This window comes from Gopherus evgoodei, chromosome 7 (genome assembly GCF_007399415.2).
Source record: "Gopherus evgoodei ecotype Sinaloan lineage chromosome 7, rGopEvg1_v1.p, whole genome shotgun sequence".
Classification (NCBI taxonomy): Eukaryota; Metazoa; Chordata; order Testudines; family Testudinidae; genus Gopherus; species Gopherus evgoodei.
Window position 1 is genome coordinate 99,353,269 of NC_044328.1, and position 19,818 is coordinate 99,373,086.

At 46.6% G+C, this 19,818-nt stretch overlaps 1 protein-coding gene across 3 annotated transcripts; it reads right to left on the reverse strand.

The window, feature by feature from the left end:
- Positions 1-602: 602 nt before the first annotated feature.
- Positions 603-19,015, reverse strand: LOC115654714 (solute carrier family 22 member 6-A-like). Of its 3 annotated transcripts, XM_030569401.1 has the most exons (10): positions 18,423-19,015; positions 15,272-15,375; positions 14,237-14,391; positions 11,275-11,443; positions 10,664-10,787; positions 6,684-6,799; positions 6,199-6,413; positions 5,201-5,309; positions 2,353-2,556; positions 603-1,717 (listed from the first exon to the last, which is right to left on the reverse strand). In XM_030569401.1, the coding sequence occupies exons 1-10, from the start codon at positions 18,822-18,824 to the stop codon at positions 1,630-1,632; spliced, it is 1,686 nt and encodes a 561-aa protein (XP_030425261.1). In that variant the 5' UTR covers positions 18,825-19,015; the 3' UTR covers positions 603-1,629. The 3 variants fall into 3 exon arrangements, with proteins under 3 accessions (XP_030425261.1, XP_030425262.1, XP_030425263.1); XM_030569402.1 differs by lacking the exon at positions 603-1,717 and having other exon boundaries at positions 2,412-2,576; XM_030569403.1 differs by lacking the exons at positions 603-1,717; positions 2,353-2,556; positions 5,201-5,309 and adding an exon at positions 5,681-5,856.
- Between the last annotated feature and the right edge of the window lie 803 nt (positions 19,016-19,818).

Sequence of the window (19,818 nt, forward strand, 5' to 3'; positions counted from 1 at the left end):
CAGGGGTTGGCGGATGGAACCCCAGACTGGCAGCGAGCTGAGCAGGGCCAGTGGCCGGGACCTAGGCTGGCAGGGACCGGCGGATGCAACCCCAGACTAGCAGCGGGCTGATGTTCCATCCACCGGCCCCGCTCAGGCTGCTGCTGGCCTGGGATTCTGTCCATCCAGGCCAGCAGTGGGATGAGTGGGACAGGCGGCCAGGACCCTGGCTGGCAGCAGAGTGCCACTAAAAATCAGTTCACATACCGCAGGTTGCAGAACCCTGCACTAGACCCCTGTGTCCCAGAGCTGGCAGTAGAATCCAGAAATCCTGACTCCTAGCACCCCCCTCTCTAATCCACTAGATCCCACTCCCTTCCCATAACCAGAAATAGTACCCAAGAGTCTTGATTCCCAGTCTCAACTGTGCTGTAACCTGTTTGCTTCCCAGAGCTGGGAGGGGACTATGTTCCAGAAGTCCTGACTTCCCTTCCCCCACTGCGCTGATCATTCAACCTCTCTGAGTCAGGACTAGACCTGTAGCTCAATTGGAGGCAATCGGGCCAGATCCCCAGCTGATGTAAATCAGCCATAGCTCCACTGGAATTAATGGAGCAGATCCTCAGTTGGTGTCACTCCATTGGCAACAGTATGGCCAGATCCCCAGCTAGTGTAAATTGGGCAAAGTTTCTTTGGCATAAAGGGGCCAGATACCCAGCCTAGTGTAAAGGGGCATCACTCCACTGAAGTCAGTGGAGCTCTGCCCATTTACACCAGCCACAAATATGGTCCAAAGTTTCTGTCCTATCTGGGATGAAGATAATTTTAGGGCTAAAAGATTGAACCCTTCAGCAGATACAGAGCCATAATGGGAGTCCTCCATTGGAGAGGTGGTGATACCATGGGCAGGAGATGAATGGGTCATCCCAGACTACCGCCTTAACAGGAGTCGGCATTTATTAGGCAGCATGAGTGTTCTGTTTACGCCCCATGGAAACAGACGTGATGGTAATTGAAATTGTTTAAACATTTCCTCTGACCCAAGGGCTCTGGTATTCAGGTATGTGAAAAATGGCCATGGGCCTCTCTACAATGGGAGCTGAATGAAACACATTCCATCCACAGCCATTAGATTTATAGGGTGAGTTTTCCATAAAACACAGCTGTTTATGAGATTTGGGTTGGGAACCAACTTATTGTCAGATGGCAGAAGGTCGAGTGTTAATCAGCTGTGGTGGAAAGGAAGGGAGCCTTCTAACAGTGCCGACCTCTGTGTTTGTTGCAAGTGTGTGTGAGCAGGAATGTGTGAGAACATCTGCCTGAGTGAATGAGTGTGTATGTGTGAGCGTGTGTGTGACGGTGTGAATGGGACTGGGTGTATGCATGAGTGTAAGTGTGAACATGCACACGAGTCAGTGTATGTATGAGTGCGAGTATCAGAGTGTGTGCGCACGTGTGTATGTGTGAGAGAGATATTTCAAAGACTGAGGAATCTGCCATTTATTTGTTATGACTCCCCTGCAACCTCTCTCTGCTCTGCAGCACTGCACAGAGCCAGGCCCTATGAGTATACTGCTGTGTACAGAAACGTGGGTGACACTCTGAACAGAGGACTACCTAACCCAAGGGGCCCCCTCTTGCATCACACCATCAGGCTTCCTGCAACATTGCCGGCCCCATTGTCTGCAGAAGAATCTTCTCCTTTTGCTTGTCATTCTTTAGGTCTCTGGCCCTTTTCCTTTTAAAAAAAATAAAAAGAGAGAGAGAGACACACACACACACACACAAATAAATACTGAGCCAGATCCTCTGCTGTTTTGAATTGGCCTAAGGCCACAGCTGGACACTAACTTCAATGGAGATATGTCCAATTTTCACCAGCTGGTGATCTGGCCCATTGACTTCAACTGAACTTCATCTATTTACACCACCTGGGAATCTAGCCTCATTCACTTCAGTGGCACTACAACCAATTTACACCGGCTGGGGATATGGACATGTTGACTCCAGTTGAGCTCTGGCTTATTTACCCACCCTAACTGAGACCAGGACCCCATTGGGTCAGGTGCTGGACAGATATGTAATAGGAAACAGTCCCTGCCCTAAAGATCTTATGATCTAAAAAGGAAGAATAGACAAAGAGTGGAAGGGGAAACAGGAGCACAGAGTGATGGGAGTGAAACCCAGTCTCCTGACTCTCAGTCCAGCACTAACCCATGCTGCTGTTAAGGTGGGAGGTGTTAGTTCTTCTCTTACTATAGTGTAGTTATATTGAATCCAAGGCAATTTCTTCCCATTTATACGAGAGAGAGAAGGCTCAGACTAACTACTGTAGGAGAGGACACAATCAAAATGAAGTGAAAGTGAACTAACCCTCTCTCCACTTCTTCTATGGTGTCAGGCAATGGCACATTGAGGGTCTCTGGCAGGAATATAGCAGCGATGCCTGAGATTATAGGAGCTGTCCCATATATAATTGGTGGGAAGTATGGGAAATATTCCCCCGTCACCCTTACCACCGGAGCTACTATGCCGCCCACGCGAGCCATGGTGCTTCCAAGCCCCATGCCGGTCTGTCTGCAAGTGTAGAAAACAACCTTTAAAGAAGAAATCATAAAATCATGATACTATTGGACTGATTCTGAAAAAGACCAGACTCAATCTGCCCATGGACTTTTTTCTCCCCTTGGTCTGCTCAGAAATGGCCTTTGATCAGAACCAGCTTTCCTTATTTCTACAGCTAGTTAGGAACTTCCCTTCAACAGGAAATGCAGTTTCTGCAAAAGCAAATTTTTCTGTGGGAAAAAGGTCACATTTTTGCTAATTTTTAAAAAAAAATTCTGTCAGGGTAGGGAGGGATCAAAACTAAATGTTTTGGGGTTGACTTTAATCTTTGAGGCTATCCCCAAACTGAGGTCAGGACTCACTGTGACAGGAAGGCTGATGCTGTACAATAGAGTTATAGTCTGTAAATACCTAGGTGGGGAGAAGTGATCTCCTAGATGAGATGCATCCTTTGAGGCATCGGAAAAAGGGCAAATGAGAGATCCAAGGGCTGGGAGTTGGAGCTAGACCGATTCAAACTGGGAACAAGGTGCACATTTTTAACAGGGAGAAAGTTTTGAAAATGGGACTTAGGTCGTTCAGAAAATGTTACTTTAGGCTTAAGGCTAGAACTGAGGGAAAATTTTCCACCAGAACAGTTTGCCATTGGAAAATACTGATTTAACAAAAATGAAATATCTAATGGGAACATAATGATTTCGTCAAAATTTTCAGTGAAAAACGATTGAAACATTTCATTTAAGTGAGGTCGAAGGGCTTTGTTGTTTTTCTTTTTGCCCTGATGGGGCCTGGGGAGCCCAAGAATGGGAACAAGAGAAGCCTTACACTGGGGGTGGGGGAGGGCAGATGTCGATTGGCTCACCTATTTCCCTCCCCCAGCCAATGAAAGGAAAGAAACCTCCTGCCCCCCAGGTGCATTCTTTACCTAATCAGATATATGGAAAGTGCAGGGCTTGGAAATATTGAACAGACTTTATCAAAACGGTTCAATAGGGACTTACTGAAATGATAACTGATTTATCATTTTGATTATTATATTAATCAATAAGATGAAATTCAATAAGGACAAGTACAAAGTACTAGTGTCATGGGACATGCCTGCCTTGTAGCACCCCATGCTGCTTGAGTGTGGTTCTGCAATCATTCTCTGCCTCAGTTTCCTCCTCCTCTGGCTTTCCTGTCTCTCCTGGCGGTTCACATGGCTCAGCCCTCTGGCTGGCTCACTCAGGGTTCAATCATCCCTTGAGGTAACAGAAGTTCAAACACAATCAAAAGTTCTTTGTCCCCACTTGGGGTCCCCTTTAGCCCACCCATCAGACTCAGTTCCCAATCCTTTCTGGGTTACCCTTCGGTCTGTCTTTGGCTGTGGGACACAGCCCAGACTCCTTCCCTGGAACCTTTCACAGTTTCTTTCAGAACCTTGCTCAGGGCCTTCCACACAGTTCTTCCAACATCTGACCAGGACCAGCTAAAGCGGGGGCTAGCTAATCTGGTGCAGGTGTGGCTGAGCTCAATTATCCTTAAAGGGCCAGGTGATCTGTGACAACTGCATGTAAGATGGAAAAATCAAAAGCACATACACAAAATGATGAATAGATGGCTAGGTGGTCGTACTGCTGAAAACGATCTGAGGGTTATAGTGGATCATACGTTGAATGTGCATCAACAGTGACATGATGTTGTGAAAAAGGCCACTGTGATTCTGGGATGCAACCGGAATGTTGTATGTAAGGAACAGGAGGCAATTGTTCCACTCTACTTGGCTCTGGTGATGCCTCAGCTGGAGTACTGTGTCTTGGAGAGAGTCCACAGGAGACCAACAAAAATGATCAGCGGTTTAGAAAACCTGACATATGAGGAAAGGTGGGTAGAACTGGGCATGTTTAGTCTAGAGAAGACTGGAGGCAGGGGAATGGGGAAAACACATAAGTCTTCAAATATGTAAATAGTTGTTATAAAGAGGAGAATCAATTGTTCTCCATGTCCACCAAGGTTAGGACAAGGAGTCAGTTTAGTTTGCAGCATGGGAGATTCAGGTTGGGTTTTAGGAAAAAACTTTCAAACTCTAAGGATAGGAACAGGTTACCAAGGGAGGTTGTGGAATCCCCGTTCTTCATTTTTTTAAAGAAGTTAGACAAATACCTGTCAGGGGTGGTGTAGGCATACTTAATCCTGCCTCAGCATGGGGGAATAGACTAGATGACCTCTTGAGGTCCTTTCCAGCTCTACATTGCTACGAGTGGTTTATATAATAGAATGTGATATACTAGTTGAAATGATAAATCAGTTACTGTTTTGATAAGTCCTTACTGAAATGTTCATAGAGTTTAAGGTGCAAAGGGACCAGTAGATCTTCTAGTCTGACCTCTGGTATAACACGAGTTGTTAAATTTCACCCAGTTACCCCGTGTTGAACCCAGTAACCTGAGTTTCAATAAGGTTGTTCAGATATTTCTGAAATGAAATTTTTTGGAATTTTCATCTCAAAAGAAATTTTGAAATGTTGGAACTTCCTTTGGAATGGAAATTCTGAGCTCTGGTTCCAGCTGCACCTGAGGAGCCCTGTCTTGAGTAAAGCTCTGACCCCCTAACTTGAGTAAAGCATTGGGTAGATTTTCATCTAACGCAGAAATAGATGAGTTGCTGCAGTAGGTACCTGATGACTGTTGGGTACAGCTCGCCAGTGTAGAGGTACAAACAGTTAAAGGAAGAGGCTAAGCATCCTTTTCCAAGCACTGCCAGGGATGTACGTAAGGCCTTCAGCTCTTGTGGGGGGACATAAAAAGATGAGAGTTAATGGTCAGTGCTGGTAGCAGTCATGGGGGGGATCAGTTGCTGAAACAGTCCTGGCCAAGGCTGGTCACTCAGTGCCTATATACAGCATGTATCCGAGATATGGCCAGAGTAACACTATGATCTATAAAAGAGATGTCTACATAAGGGATGGTCAGAAAAAACTGTTTTTTGATGGAAAATTGGGGTTTTCAACCAAACAAAGTTTTCACAGAGTGTGTCTGCCTCCCACAGACAATATCATTTTTTTATGTGTCAAAAAATGAACACCCAAAAGTTGAAATATTTTGATGCTATTCTAGTGCCACATGGGAGTTGTAGTTCATTTGCTTCTTGTCTCCATTCTCCTTTGTGGGCCTGGCTCCCTGACTGGACAACATCTCCCATTATACTCCTGTTCTGCTCCCAAGCAGATCACTCCCTCTGCCACTTCAAGGAGACACGGGGCCATAGGTCAGGGTTGGGCTGTGGGGGTCGAGGTCCGGTCATGCAGCGGTGGGATGTGGAGGAGAGGCATAGCTGTGGGGAGGTAAGGCCATGAGGTCAGTTTTGGCTATGGGGGCAAGGCTATGGAGAGGACTTTGGCTGTGTGGGAAGGGTTCAGCCAAAGATGGAGGGCCACGGGGTGAGGTTGGATTGTGAGGGTGGGGCCATGAGCCAGGGGAGACCCCTGGGGCGGGGTATTGGGTCAGGGGATGCCCCTGGTGGTATGGCCATAGGGATGGATTTGGGCTGTAAGGGCTGTGGCCAGGGGGAGATCATCTTCGGAGTAGGTTGTCCCATGTCATGGTATGACTAGAGTCCCAGGTAATCTTCATTCAGCCCTGTACCTCCCTTGGCTGCTGCACCCTGAATGCCCACCTCGTGGCACAAATATGTTGGCCAGGATCGCCAGCCCTGCCAGGATGACGGAAGCTGCCTGGGTGAAGCGCCGGCCAATGAAGCTCATCCCGATGGCAGCACCCAGCTTGGCCGGGATGTCAATGGAGCCAAAAGCCACCTGGATGAGATAAATGTTGAAGCCGAAGTGCTGCAGGTCCATGGCCAAGCCATAGAAGGCAAAGCTGGTGGCAAACCTGTGAATGGTCATTGGAGGGGGGATGTAAATATACAGCGGGGCCGGATTTATCCCTGGTATAACTAACTCAGATGGGAAAAGGGACAGTGGGATCTTGACTGGCCACATGTTTTTACCTCCCATGAATCATGGTCGGCATTGGGTTCTGCACTGACTCTGAGGAGAGGGTGCCCCCTACTGAGCTCCCCACCTCTCTCCCTGCAGCACAGCACCCCCGAGTGCTGCAATGGGGCCTCGGGGTTAGAAAGAAAGAATAGAGCATACCTACCAGACACTAGATATGCAGCAGGATATCCTGCGTACGTTGGGTGTGCGGACCAAACTGTACAATGTGTAGGAAGATTGTGCCAAAGCCATTTCCTTCTGCATGTTGGATTTCAAGACCTAGGGGGAAGAGACAGTAAGAAAAATAATTCTGACGTATTATCCTGCTGGCATCCTCCTCATTGTGCTCAGCACATTTGATATGCTCCATTGGAGAAAATGGGGCCAGATCCCCAGCTGGTATAAGCCAGTTGTTGCGCTATTGAAGTCAATTGACAATGAAGCTGAGGATCTGGCCCATAGGGTGTAGCAGAAATATGCGGTGAGGAGAGACAAAGATGCACGATGTGAATGATTAGAGCTCTGGAAAGACTCCCAGGAGACTGAAAGGATTGGGAATGTTTACCACAGCAAGAGGGGACCTGATAAAGGCCTACAAAATAACGGATGGATAAAGAATAGTCTGCCAGTGTTTGAGATAGGATGAGAACCCAGAAGTCTTGATTCCCAGTTCCTAGCTCTAACCAGTAGGTATCGCTCCCCTCCCAAAGTTGGGAATGGAACCCCGGAATCCTGATTCCCAGCCTCCTCCATCTCTGACCACTAGACCCTGCTCTTCTCCCAGAGCCTGGAATGGGACTCCATGCTAGCTACTATCAGAGACTGGATACTGGGTTACACAGATTACTGGTCTAATCCAGTCAGGCAATTCCTGTGACAGCCAAGGAGCTGTTTTAAAATGTTTGCACCATTCCATTTAGAGGAAACAAAAGCAGACCTGGAATATGGGTGAGCTCAGCACAGGAGAAAACATACAACCAATCCTGCATCCCCCTCTAGTGACCATCCAAGAGCTATCACTTGGCTGCAGGAGCTGGCACAACGCTGAAGTGATCCTAACACAGACTGAAGAGAAAAGCAGAATGCAGAGACTTTCCTGATTTTTTTAAATATGTTCATCCAGTTACATATGAACATAGATAGATACAGATAGAGGGGTATGTATGCAGATAGATCGGATGACTTCATCCACCACTGAAATGCTCTGGGTTGGAAAGCAGAAGCTGTTTAACAGCTCATAATAATGCTACTCAACCTCAGGACAGAAGATAAAGTTGACTTCGGTGGGTTTTCCTGGGGCATTTGTCCTGAGATAATTTGGTCTGAAGTGTTAAAGCTGAAATTCTCCCTTGTGCTCTAGCCTAGATGCCATTGAAGTGAGGGCAGCTGTATCCCTGGGGTAACTAACCCCATTTGGAAAAGGGCCCAGGGACCTTAACTGACCACATATTTGCACCTCCAGTGAATCATGGTGGGTCACTGGGGTCAGCACTGACTGTGAGGGGACAGCGCCCCCTGCTGGGGCCCCCCATCTTACTCCTTGTAACACAGTGTTCCCTAGCATGGCACTGGGGCATCAGGGCTACCATGGATTCCAAGGAGAGAGTGCCCCCTGCTCGACCCCCACCTCGTAAGCCATTGTCTTAACATAATAGAACTGTTAGTATTGAAACACACTGCAATCTATTGTGAAATACAAGTAGCATAGTTTGTACCCCAAGACATTTGTGTCCCTGTTTATCTTTGAGAAACGAGCAGCTGAGATCATGAAAGGGCAGGAATTACTAATCTTAGTTCAGTCCATTGGCATGAGCATCAGAATTCTTATTAGTGCTAAGACCTCACAGTCTTATCTTTCTGCACATCTTAAGAGGTTTACTTTTGCAAATGAAACTGCTTCTTTCTGCAGGTCAGAATCATGGGACTTTACCAGGCGTATTAAGGACAATGATTTTCAGGTTGGAAAAACAACAGACTCTTGTCCTTTGGAATGAATTAGAAATCAGAATTCCAGCACAAAAGGCTAACAAATGTGTTGTCTGATTTTGATCACTGGACTAGGGCCAGAATTTAAGAATCATTGGAAGCATGCTAGATTTATATCATTCATATATTAAATTAATGTCAGCAAATATCCCAGATTAGTAAGTGTGGTTATTCAGATGACCTTGAGAAGCTTGTATTTGGATATGGCTAGAGGAGTTATTGGGCTCAATACAGAAGTAACTGGATGAAATTCTGTGGCCTGAAATATATGGCATGTCTGGCTAGATGATCTGGTGGTCCCTTGTTTAGGCCTTTAAATCTATGAATGATGATTTGAGGGCTGGAAAGAATGCCTTAGAGTGAGCGACTGAAGGAGCTCAATCTGTTTATCTTATCAGAAAGAAGATCAAGAGGTGACTTGATTACAGAGCATAATCCTGGGAAGAAAATATCAAGTATTAAAGGACTCTCAAGAAAGTGAAAGGCAGACCAAGAACCAGTGGCTGGAAGCTGAAGCCAGACAAATTCAAATTAGAAATAAAGCAAAAAATTTTAACGGGGAAGCTGATTAACCATTGAAACAAACTCCCAAGAGAAGTGTGCATTCCCTATCTCTTGATGTCATCAAATCAAGACTGTCTGCCTTCCTGGAAGATGCTTTAGTCAAACATAAGTTACTGGGCTCAATACATAGTAACTGAATGAAATTCTATGGCCTGTGTTATGCAGGAGGTCAAACTAATGGTCTAATGGCCTTAAAATCTGTGAGTCCATGAACCAGCTCCTCAGCTGATATAAATCGACATAGACTCATTAACTATGCTGATTTACTCTAGCTAAGCACCTGGCTGCCAAAGCCTAAATGGATTGAATGACAAAGTTTGAGGGGTGTATTCTGCTCTCAGTTGCACCAGTGTAAATTTGGAATAACTCCTTTGACTCTGGATTTAGAGCAGGGTAAACAAAAACATCAGCTGGCCCACAGTGTATTGCAGAATCTCCAACACTCCTCCCAAGGTGAAATTAATTCTTGTGCAGCACAAAACATATGTACCAGTTGTTACATTTAAGTCCTTAAAAACGTAGTTTAGATGGGATTTAAGTGCTGCACAGAACTTGTGCTAACTCAGGGATGAATTTCACCTTAATATAATCTGTGCATAGCCATCAAATGTTGTGCAGCTCCACAATGAAATTTTATGCATGTTATTTAAATGCCAGGGTGACGTTTATCCCCATGGACTTCTGGATCCCAGCCTCATACACAATGTCTTGGGACAAATTTCAAGGCGGAATTGTCTTATTCACTCTCTCGCTCTCTAGATAAGATTTGAGCTGAGCTAATGGCATGCACGAGAAAGCTGCCAAAGAGCTGGATGGGAAACAGTTTTCCCATCCCAGGAAAATTTTGGAGATCTCACATTTTTCTGATCCCAGATCAGCATGAGAAGACAGCCTCAAAAATTTGCACAAATTGACCGTATGAAAAAAAATAGAGTTTGAATCAATTGAAACATTATTTTGACATTTTCGAAATGTTTTATTTCAGTTTTGACATTTTTCTATTTAATTTTTTAAACTATAATTAGCAAAAATGTTGAAACTGAAAATATTGAATTTTTCTTTTCAAAAATGTTTGAAATGGGAATTTTGAAACTTTTTTCCAAAAACTTTTCAAAATGAGAAATTTGTTGATTTTAGTTGGAAAATTCCTGACCAATTCTATTGCTAAATGCATGAGTATCATGCAATGATGCATGAATAAATCTGGACAGAAAATGTGGGAGTTTTTTCCCATGCAAAATTTCAAATTTTCAGTGAAAATTCAAATACTGAAACAGACTAGAAATGGAAATATTTCTGTTTGGGAATGCTGCCATAGTGGCTCATGGAAGTTGTAATTCAGGGGTCTCATGCTCCCATTCTTCTCTATAGGTCAGGCTCCCTGGTTGGACTATATCTCCCACAATGCACCATCTTGGAGAGATGAGGTGGTGCATCCTGGGCACTTCTGACCCTAGTGCATCATACAGTTCAGAGGGCCAGCTGCAAGCCTATACATCACTTAAGTCCTCAGGGTAACCATCCTTATTGCACATAAGATATGATTATCTGTGGTTTCTTTTGATGGTGCAACAATTCCATTCATCTCTTTACCTCAGTATCGAGCTTGTCTCCTTCTTCTTTTTTTCTATTTATCTGAGCAACTTTCTTAAGCACCTGCACTGCTTGGTCCGGTTTTCCTGATAGAACCAGCCAACGAGCGGACTCTGCAAACCACCTGCAAAATGAGCAACAATGCCAAGAAACAATGGAGTGCTTCCTTCTTTCCAGTTGGGTTCTCTTTGTAGGAATTTGCGGCTCATGGGGGTGGGTAGAGCTAAGAGCTTGTGGGGAAGATTCTGAGAAGTTGTTACACTGTTGCAAACACAGAGAAGCTCCACCAAGTTGTTGTTATTTCCATTATAGTAGGACCTACAGCTCCCAGCTGAGTTTGAGCCTCTCCAGTACTAGCCCTTGAACATATGCATTTTCTGCACTGACAGGTACAAATGACTGCCTTGGATCCAAAGACAGTCACAGACCTTGGTAAAGCCAATGGGTGTGCCCAGCACATTCTTTCAGGACCAGTCAAGTTCCTTTACATAGTAAAGACAGCTGCAAACAATGAGGGCATTAGGCTGTGTAGCCGATCACAGCTAAATCAGATGGATATCTAAGAGTGAGATCAGAATTTAGCCCTGTGAACCTATCAGCAGTGCACTTACCAGGAGTAGAGAAAGAAGATGAAGAAGGGCATAGATGCGGTGAATTGTAACCAGCGCCAGTCCGGGAGGGCATATGCCAAGCCTGCAAGAACAATCTGCCCAATGGTAGCGCAGTATCCCACCACTGTGCTGGCTATGGTCCGTACATTGATTGGCACCCACTCAACAACTAGAAAGGAAGGCACCCAGACGAAAGGGGTTAATACAAGAGCTGGGCAAAATGTTTTGGACTCACAGTTTATTTACTGAAAAATACAGGTTCAGGTTGACTAAAACTATTTGCAAATTCGGTTTGAGATCGCTGCTCCGGGCCAATGGGAGATGCTGGAAGTGGCGAGGGCTGAGGGACGTACTGGCTGCCGCTTCCAGCAGCTCCCATTGGCCCGGAGCAGTGATCCACAGCCAGTTGGAGCCACGATCAGCTGGACCTGCAGACGGGGCAGGTAAACACACCGTCCCATCCCATCAGGGGCTTTCCCTACAGAAGCGGCGACCCCTGTTGAGAAACCCTGACTTAGGTTATGTCTACACTACACAGCATTTAGCGACATGGCTGTGTCGCCACAGCCGTGCTGCTAAAAGTCGTGCAGTGTAGTCACTGTTTGTTGGCTCTCTTGCTGATTAAAAAAACCTTCTATCTCCAATAAGCGGCGTTTGCGCTGTCATCAGAAGCGTGCTCCTGCCAACAACGCGCTGTTCACACATGATACTTGTTGCGGCAAAACTTGTCTTTCAGGGAGCAGGGGGGTGGGAGGTAGAGGTTAAGGCCTCTGAAAGACAAAAGTTTTGTCATTCAATTGCCAGTGTAGACATAGCCTTAGGAATCATGCACCAGAATCCCATTGTGCTAGGTGCTGTACACACCCAGAACAAAGAGATGAGCTTAAAATATAAGACAAGAGACAACAGCTGGATGCAGAAAGACAAATGTGGAGGACACCAAGAAACAATGAGACTGTGCTGGTCAGCACAGTCGGCAGTGGTCTCAGTACACCACCCTTTGTCTCCTACTCCACTTTCCCATCCTTTGTGTATTTTAAACCATAAATTCTTCAAGGCAGGAACTGTTGCTCACTATGTGAATGGACTGGGCCCAGCACAATGGATGCCCTGATCTTGACTGGAGTCTGTGCAGCACCAGGCACAATCAGGGGCTGTCAGCACCCAGCACAATGGGGGCCCTGATCTTGGGGTCCGTTTAGTGCCTGGCACAATGGGGACCCCGGTTTCAGTCAGAACTTCTAGGTGCTACCATAACAGTACTGTTTTAGTGCCATAAATATTAGAATGGACCAACTCAAACCCTCACCCACAATTCCAAATCAAACTTTTTTTTAACATGTCCTTAATTGCAAAGTAGTATTATTGTAATCCAGTGATGCTACAATGCCGGGCTCCCTCTGAGACACCCTCCTGGCTCGGGCTGAATATAAGCAGAAGTGATGCATGCAAACTCAAGGATAAATATTTGTATGCTGGGGCCAGATCAAAACCAACAAGAGCAGGAAAACAGCATCAAAAAATGAAAACCATGGGCATTTGAGGGCAGGGGTGGCTGCAAAGCAATGCAGGGAGTCCAGTATAACCATTAGCCTGCGTAACTCACTGTCATAAATGCAGCAAAGAGTCCTGCTCCAATACGTCTGTTAGTCTATAAGGTGCCACAGGACTCTTTGCTGCTTTTACAGATCCAGACTAACACGGCTACCCCTCTGACCACTGTCATAAATTCACCTTGAGGCTCAGACCTTAGCATCATTCAAAAGAGGAATCAGATATTTGCCTGGAAAACGAGAACATTGAGAATCCCAAAAGAAAAAAAAGTAGGTTACTTAGGAACCATCTTTTTGTTCTGTGTCTGTGCAGCACCTAGCACAATGGGGTGCTGGTCCATGAGTGGGGCTCCTAAGTTAGTGCTCTTAGGTTACTGCAATATGAATAATAATAACCTGGGTCCTAGGATACGCAATTATAATGTGATCTGTTCTGAGCAGCTATAGAGAAGACAGTGATAAAAAATACCAGCCCCTAATCTGCATTGCCATTGTTAGCTCAGGTGCTAACAGAGACGTGGGGGATTGTTAGATCACTCTCACCGCATACCAGGGACGTGTGTCTTGCCTTCTGGTAGGGCTGGGTCATGAGAAGTAAGACAGCAGCTTCACAGCTCTCCCAGTTAATGAGGGCTGCTGGGGCTTGAGAGGTAGGTTGGCCTCTCAGGGGGACTCAGGTGAGCTGGGTTTGGTTCCTGGCTCTGGCACAGGATCCCTGTGTGATGGTGGGAAAGTCAAACCCCTCTGAACACTCGTCTATAAAATGGGGACAATAATTCTTCCTTTGTCTATTATAAGCTCTTTGGGGCCGGGATAGTCTCACTATGTGCACATGTAACCTAGAGCTGCGTGCGTGAGTCTCTATGGGCTGAGCTAAAGACCTCATTAGCTCGGAGGTTCTCTGGGTCAGTGCCCAGCCCCAAGTCACTAAGATGGTGGCTGTCTGTTAAGCAGGGCTCTGTGGCTGGAGCAGAGTTATATCCTCTGCGCAGCAGACACAAAGGGGGAGGTAGACATCCAGTGCGTCGCATAATGGGGACCAGATCTTAGGGCTGCTAGATGCTACTGCACAGACTGTAATGAGCCCCTGATTTTACTTAGTGCCTCTGGGTGCTATTATAATACTACTAATAACCTGTCCAATCTAATGTGGCCCTGATCTTCGTAAGGGCCTGTAGGTGCTACTGTAATATTCCTAATATGCACACTATACTGGGTCATCAAGGTGCTACTGCAACACTTCTAATTATGCACACACCAGAATGGGGCTTCTAGGTGCTACTGTCATACCAGAAATAAAGTGTGCATTGTGCTGGGGTCTCCTAGGAGCAACTGTAATGCAGGTTAGTTATAACCAGGGTGAATTTCCCCAGGTTAAAAACAAAGAGCAGTGAAAGAAGGTCCCTTACCCAGTGACATACAGTTGAGGATGATCCCAGAAAGGGCCATCCCAACCAGGAAGCGAAAGATGCAGTATGCGGTGAAATTGGGTGACAAGGCAGTGCAGGTGCCCGAGACAGCCATCTGCAGGTAAGACCAGCTCAGGAGAGCCTTCCGCCCGAACCTGTGCCACAGGAAGGCATGTTAATAGCTGTGCTGGGGTCTGGTGACTGATAGATTCCTGTATATGCAGAGCCACAGAACCCTGTGGATAGATGGGGACAGCACTGATGCGACCACACCTGGCAATCTGCATTCAGTCCTGGGCACGGGGATACAGATTATCTATTTTATCTAATCTAATCTCTGTGTGTTCTGACCTAGCCTGTAAGGTGCTCAGGGGAGAGCAAGCACAAATGACCAGGGCTCTGGAGGGACTGACCCACAAGGCAAGGCTATAAATGAGTTAAATGCGGCTAAGCAATGACTACAAGGGGACGTAGATCACCATTTCAAGTGTAGGGGAAAGGGTAAACCACAAGCACTGAGAAGAGTTGCTTTCTGGGCTACTGCAGCATGGAAAACAATGGGAGTCGTGCCTGACTTCAATGGGCACGCGATCATGCAGGGAGAGGGAATGCAACTAGGAGGAAGAGGATGAACATAAGCAAAGGAAAATGTAGCAACTGCCAGGCCGTGGGTCAGATCCTCAGCTGGTATGAATGGGCCTCATCCAATGCTCATTAAATACAATAGAAAAATGCTTGTTGGCACCAATGAGTGGTGCCGATTTACACGAGCTAGGAATCTGGCCCCACTGACTCCAGGGGAGTGATGCTGGTTTACTCCAGCTTTGCATCTGGACACACTAGGCTATTAGACTCTGGGATTATTCTGCCCCATGGGTAAACCTCATCTCTGAAGTCAAAATTTAAATATTCAGTTCACTGCCTGGACTTTTGCCCTTAGCTCCAGCAGATACCATTCATTTCATGACTGCTGCTTTCTGGGGCCCTGTAGCTGCTCTCAGAGCGGGGAGAAGGAAGAGCCTTTCAGAGACCCACCTGTCTGCTAAGCTTCCAAACACAAGCGCTCCCACCAGCACCCCAGCCATGTAAATTGACTGAGCCATCTGTCCGAGCGTCCGCAGGTTACACACCAGGTCCCACTGCAGGCGGGGGAGGAAAGAGGGTCAAGACATTGTCATAACAAGCTACTCATACCCACACAAGGCGGAAACAGCCAATGTTATGGATGGAGGGAGTATTTAACTTAGCAGACAAGGGTATAATGGAGAGCTGGGATGGCTGGTCTCTAGGGGCTAAGGCAGTGGTTCTCAAACTTTTGCACTGATGACCTCTTTCACACAGCAAGCCTCTTGAGTACGACCCCGCTTATAAATTAAAAACACTTTTTAATATATTTAACACCATTATAAATGCTGGATGCAAAGCGGGGTTTGGGGTGCAGGCTGACAGCTCACAACCCCCCATATAATAACCTTGCAACCCCCTGAGGGGTCCCGACCCCTATTTGAGAACCTCTGGGCTAAGGGGAATTATCCCCAGCAGTTCTGTAATGATCATATTAGGTGGTTGATGGACTTCAGGGTGCAGTACTGCTTGCTGCCAGTGGGAGGTGGAGTGCCTCAGGCTGCAGGTAGCAAAAGGAAGAGGCATAGAGCAAGAGGTCACAAGGGCTGCTGCCTCTGCTCCTGCACCCCCGCCAATAGCTTTGAGCACCAGAAACCCTTGAAGCAGAGGAAAGGTGGCCTAGTGACAATGTGCTGGCCTGGGACTCGGGAGAGCTGGGTTCTGGTGTAAGCTCTCTGGCTGACCTGCTGTGTGATCTTGGGTAAGTTGTTTCCCCTCCCACCCACTGTCTGTTTAGATTGTTGGCTCTTCAGGGTAGGGACTGTTTCTCTCACTGTGTCTGTGCATTGCCTGGCACAATGGGGGCCCCTATCTCAGTCAGGGTCTGTGCAGTGCCTGGCACAAGGGGGCCCTGCTCTTAGTTGGGATCTCGAGGCACTACAGATATTTTAATAACAATAATGATTTTATTGGCACCACCGCATTTGGTAAATAAGGTTACATTTAAAATAAAATTAATCCCTGCTTTGTATTTATATATTTTTTTAAATTGCGAGTAAATATTTAACTAACCAACAATCTGAGAATTGTCAAGGGCAGGGAAGTTTCTCTGTGTGCAGTCCTGCAGCTCAGCATTGGTTAAACAAGCAAACAGTGCTTTGCTGTGTCAGTGGATTTGTTAACGGGGTGGCTCACAGCTTGTATGAGGTCACATGTGTGAGTGATATAACTACCGGTGGATATTTAAATAAACGACCATCTTAGTATTGGGTATTTACTGTTATGCAGCTGCATGATGTTGCCTAGTGGTTAGAGCAGAGCATTGCGGGTCATAATTCCAAACTGTGGAATTACATGTATTGGTTAAAGCAGGGACTGGGCCTAAGGACTCCTGGGTTTTAGTCCAAGCTCTTGTGGAGGAATGGGGTCTAGTAGGATACAGTGAGGGGCTGGGAGTCAGGATTGCTGGGTTCTATCCACAGCTGTGGGAGGAGAGAGAGGTCTAGTGTTAAACAGAGACTGGGCATCAAGTTTCCTGGGTTCTGTTCCTGACACTTGGAAGGAGAATGTTCTAGTGCCTGGAGCACTAGGACTGGGATTCCTGGGTTCTAAGGCAGCTTGTGTGATTCTAGGGGTTACAGGAGTAGGACTGAAAGCCCGGGACTCCTGGGTTCTGTAGCCAGTTCTCTGGTTGACACAACTGTGACCTTGGGCAAGTCACGTCACCACCTCGTGCCTCAGTTTCCCATCTGTAAAATGGAGTTAATGGTACTACTACACACTTAGCTCACAGCAATGGACAACTTTGTAAAGCTGTTTGAATCATGGGAAGGGCTCAGTTTGATTCTATCCAGCTACAGCCATTCCTAACCATCTGGCAAACAGTTACCAGAATCCCCTTTGATAATCTGAATGTTCCTTCCCAGGACAAATTGTCAGTAAATAATAGGAGCAGAAAGCATGGAGACCAACAGTGTCTCATCACATAGGACATTATTATTTTCTGTTTTAGCAGCAGGTAGAAGCTCCAGCAAGGGGCAAAATCAGTACTTGGTCCTGATAGTGAAGGCAGGGGGCTGGACTTGATGACCTTTGGGGGTCCCTTCCAGTTGTAGGAGATAGGTATATCTCCATTATTAAAAATTAAAACATGCAAACACAGTAAAGATAGCCCCCACCCTTAAGGGTTTACATTCCAAATAGACACAGGTGGGAGAAAGGAAGAATTATCCATGTTTTACTGATATGGGAATGTGAGGGACAGAGAGATGAAGAGATTGCTGGGTGCAGACCTAGTCACCCCATCTCACAAAGGATATTGCAGAACTAAAAGGGGTTCATTGGAGGACAACAAGAATGAGCAAGAGCCTGAGACACTCTCTTGTGGAGAGAGATTGAAAGGACTGGGATCATTTACCTTGCAAAGGAGATGAACTAAAGGGGACAGAATAAAAGTCTATAAAAGGACGAGTGGGAGAGACGCAGCAGATCAGGAGCATCTGTTCTTCCTGTCTCATAACAAGAGGATGTTCAATGCAATTAATATACGGGAGCTCAAAACTGATGAGAGGAAATACACTTTTTCACATGATGTGGGATTAGCCTGTGGAACTCATTGCCGCATGAAGTCATTGAGGGGAAGAGGTTAACAAGATTGAAAGAGGGATTAGACATTTCTATGGATATCAAAAACATCCAGAGTAATCATAACAACAACAACAAGGTTTCTGGGAGGGATATTAAACCTGGTACTTCAGGGCTTGAGTCGATCTCCAACTACTAAAGATCAGGATGAGATCTGTGTATGGGACAGGTTATCTCACATGGGATTACTGCAGGGTTCTTACACCTGTCTCTGAAGCATCTGCTGCTGGCCATTGTCCAAGACAGGAGACTGGGCTGAATGGGCCTTGGATCTGATCCAGTTGGGCAAATCCCATAATTTGCCTAAGGTCACAGAGTAGGAATGGTTCAGAGACAGGAATTGAACCCAAGTCACAGTTCACTGGCTGGACCACACTTCCTCCTGCTCCTGTGCAATCAGATGTAAATATTGATCAATAACACCCAAGCAATGCAGGGTTTCGCTGAGCAGTGGTGAGTGCTTTAAGCCCTTCCTTACCTCCATAATGATGGTGTTGGTGAAGATGCTCTTGTCGTAGGTCCACCCATCTGTGCATGGCTCTGTTTCCATCTCTGTCTCGTTCGCGACGGTGGCGTTGGGACTTAGGAGCTGCCACTGGGTGTTGATGAACTGGCGACACTTCTCTGGCTCCCAGTCCCCATCCATGGGGATGGAGATCCTCAAGAGCTCTTTGGTGCTCAGCCTTTGAGTCATGTTTGTACTACCCGTGCTGTTGGCAGGGACACGGATCTGGCAGTGATGTCTTGGGACAGCAGCAGAAAAATTCTGCAGAAGGTTATGAGAGGCTGTCATTAAAACAGGGATAACAAGCAAAGCCACATGGATGATTTGAAAGCGGCCCATGCCGCCAATGCTGTCTAGGAGTTCGGCAAAACTCATGACGAACAGATCCACTGTTAACTCGCCTCCTGAGGACTTAAATGAGTTTCACAAATGGAGCTGCATTTGGAAAGAGCACCTCCTACAAAAGTTCCAGCTCTCTTTAGAGATCTGTCAAAGCACGACAGCTATAGCCAGCCACTTCCTACAGGAGAAAAGCAAAACTTGGACGGCTGCATGGGAAAGTTCAGTCTTATTGTCTCAGAAAAAAGTTCCCTTTATCACAGCCCCACTAAATTCTTGCCTACAATGTTGAAACCGCTATCAACCTGGCATCCACCCCAAGATCTGGGGTCTCAGCGGGGATCCCAGTCTGTTGGAAGAAGATCTGAGCAACCTGTGGTGTTAACTTGGATCACCTCAGCTGGACTGTTTCTTTTTGGGATGCTGGAAACTGTGTATGTGTCGTGGTGGTAATGGGGGTGGGGGAGCTTTAGGAAACTGATTGGGTTAAATGGGTGCTTGTGTGGGTTATGTAAACCATAATCATCTTACTTGGGTTAAAGTTCTACTCTGGGTTTGAGGGATTAGCTTGAAGGGAAAGGGAGACAAAATCTCCTGATTCAGTAAATGTGGGACAAAGGGCAGTGTTTGGAAAGCATTAGGCCTCCAGTACACAAGGGCACCAAGCCTGCTTTGCACTGGTTGATTATTATTGGCATTACAGTTAGAGGCTCCAACTCAGACTATTATTCCATTGTATCAGGCACTGCACAGACCCCAACTGAGACAAGGGGCCCATTCTGTCAGGCGCTGCACAGACCCCAACTGAGACGGGGGGCCCATTCTGCCAGGCACTGCACAGACCCCAACTGAGACGGGGGGCCCATTCTGCCAGGCACTCAGGGGCGGCTCCAGGCCCCAGCACACCAAGCGTGTGCTCGGGATGGCATGCCACGGGGGGCCCTCTGCCGGTCGCTGGGAGGGCGGCAGGTGGCTCCGGTGGACCTCCCGCAGGCGTCCCTGTGGAGGGTCCACTGGTCCCGTTGCTTCG

What these genes read in the sequence shown, in the direction of transcription:
- LOC115654714 (XM_030569401.1), bottom strand. Translation starts at nt 18,824, where the DNA reads ATGAGTTTTGCCGAACTCCTAGACAGCATTGGCGGCATGGGCCGCTTT. An exon ending in ATCTTCTTTCTCTACTCCTG is followed by an intron (nt 10,788 to 11,274) that starts GTAAGTGCACTG and finishes CTCATTTTGCAG; the next exon opens with GTGGTTTGCAGAGTCCGCTC. An exon ending in CAACATATTTGTGCCACGAG is followed by an intron (nt 5,310 to 6,198) that starts GTGGGCATTCAG and finishes TCCCCCCACAAG; the next exon opens with AGCTGAAGGCCTTACGTACA.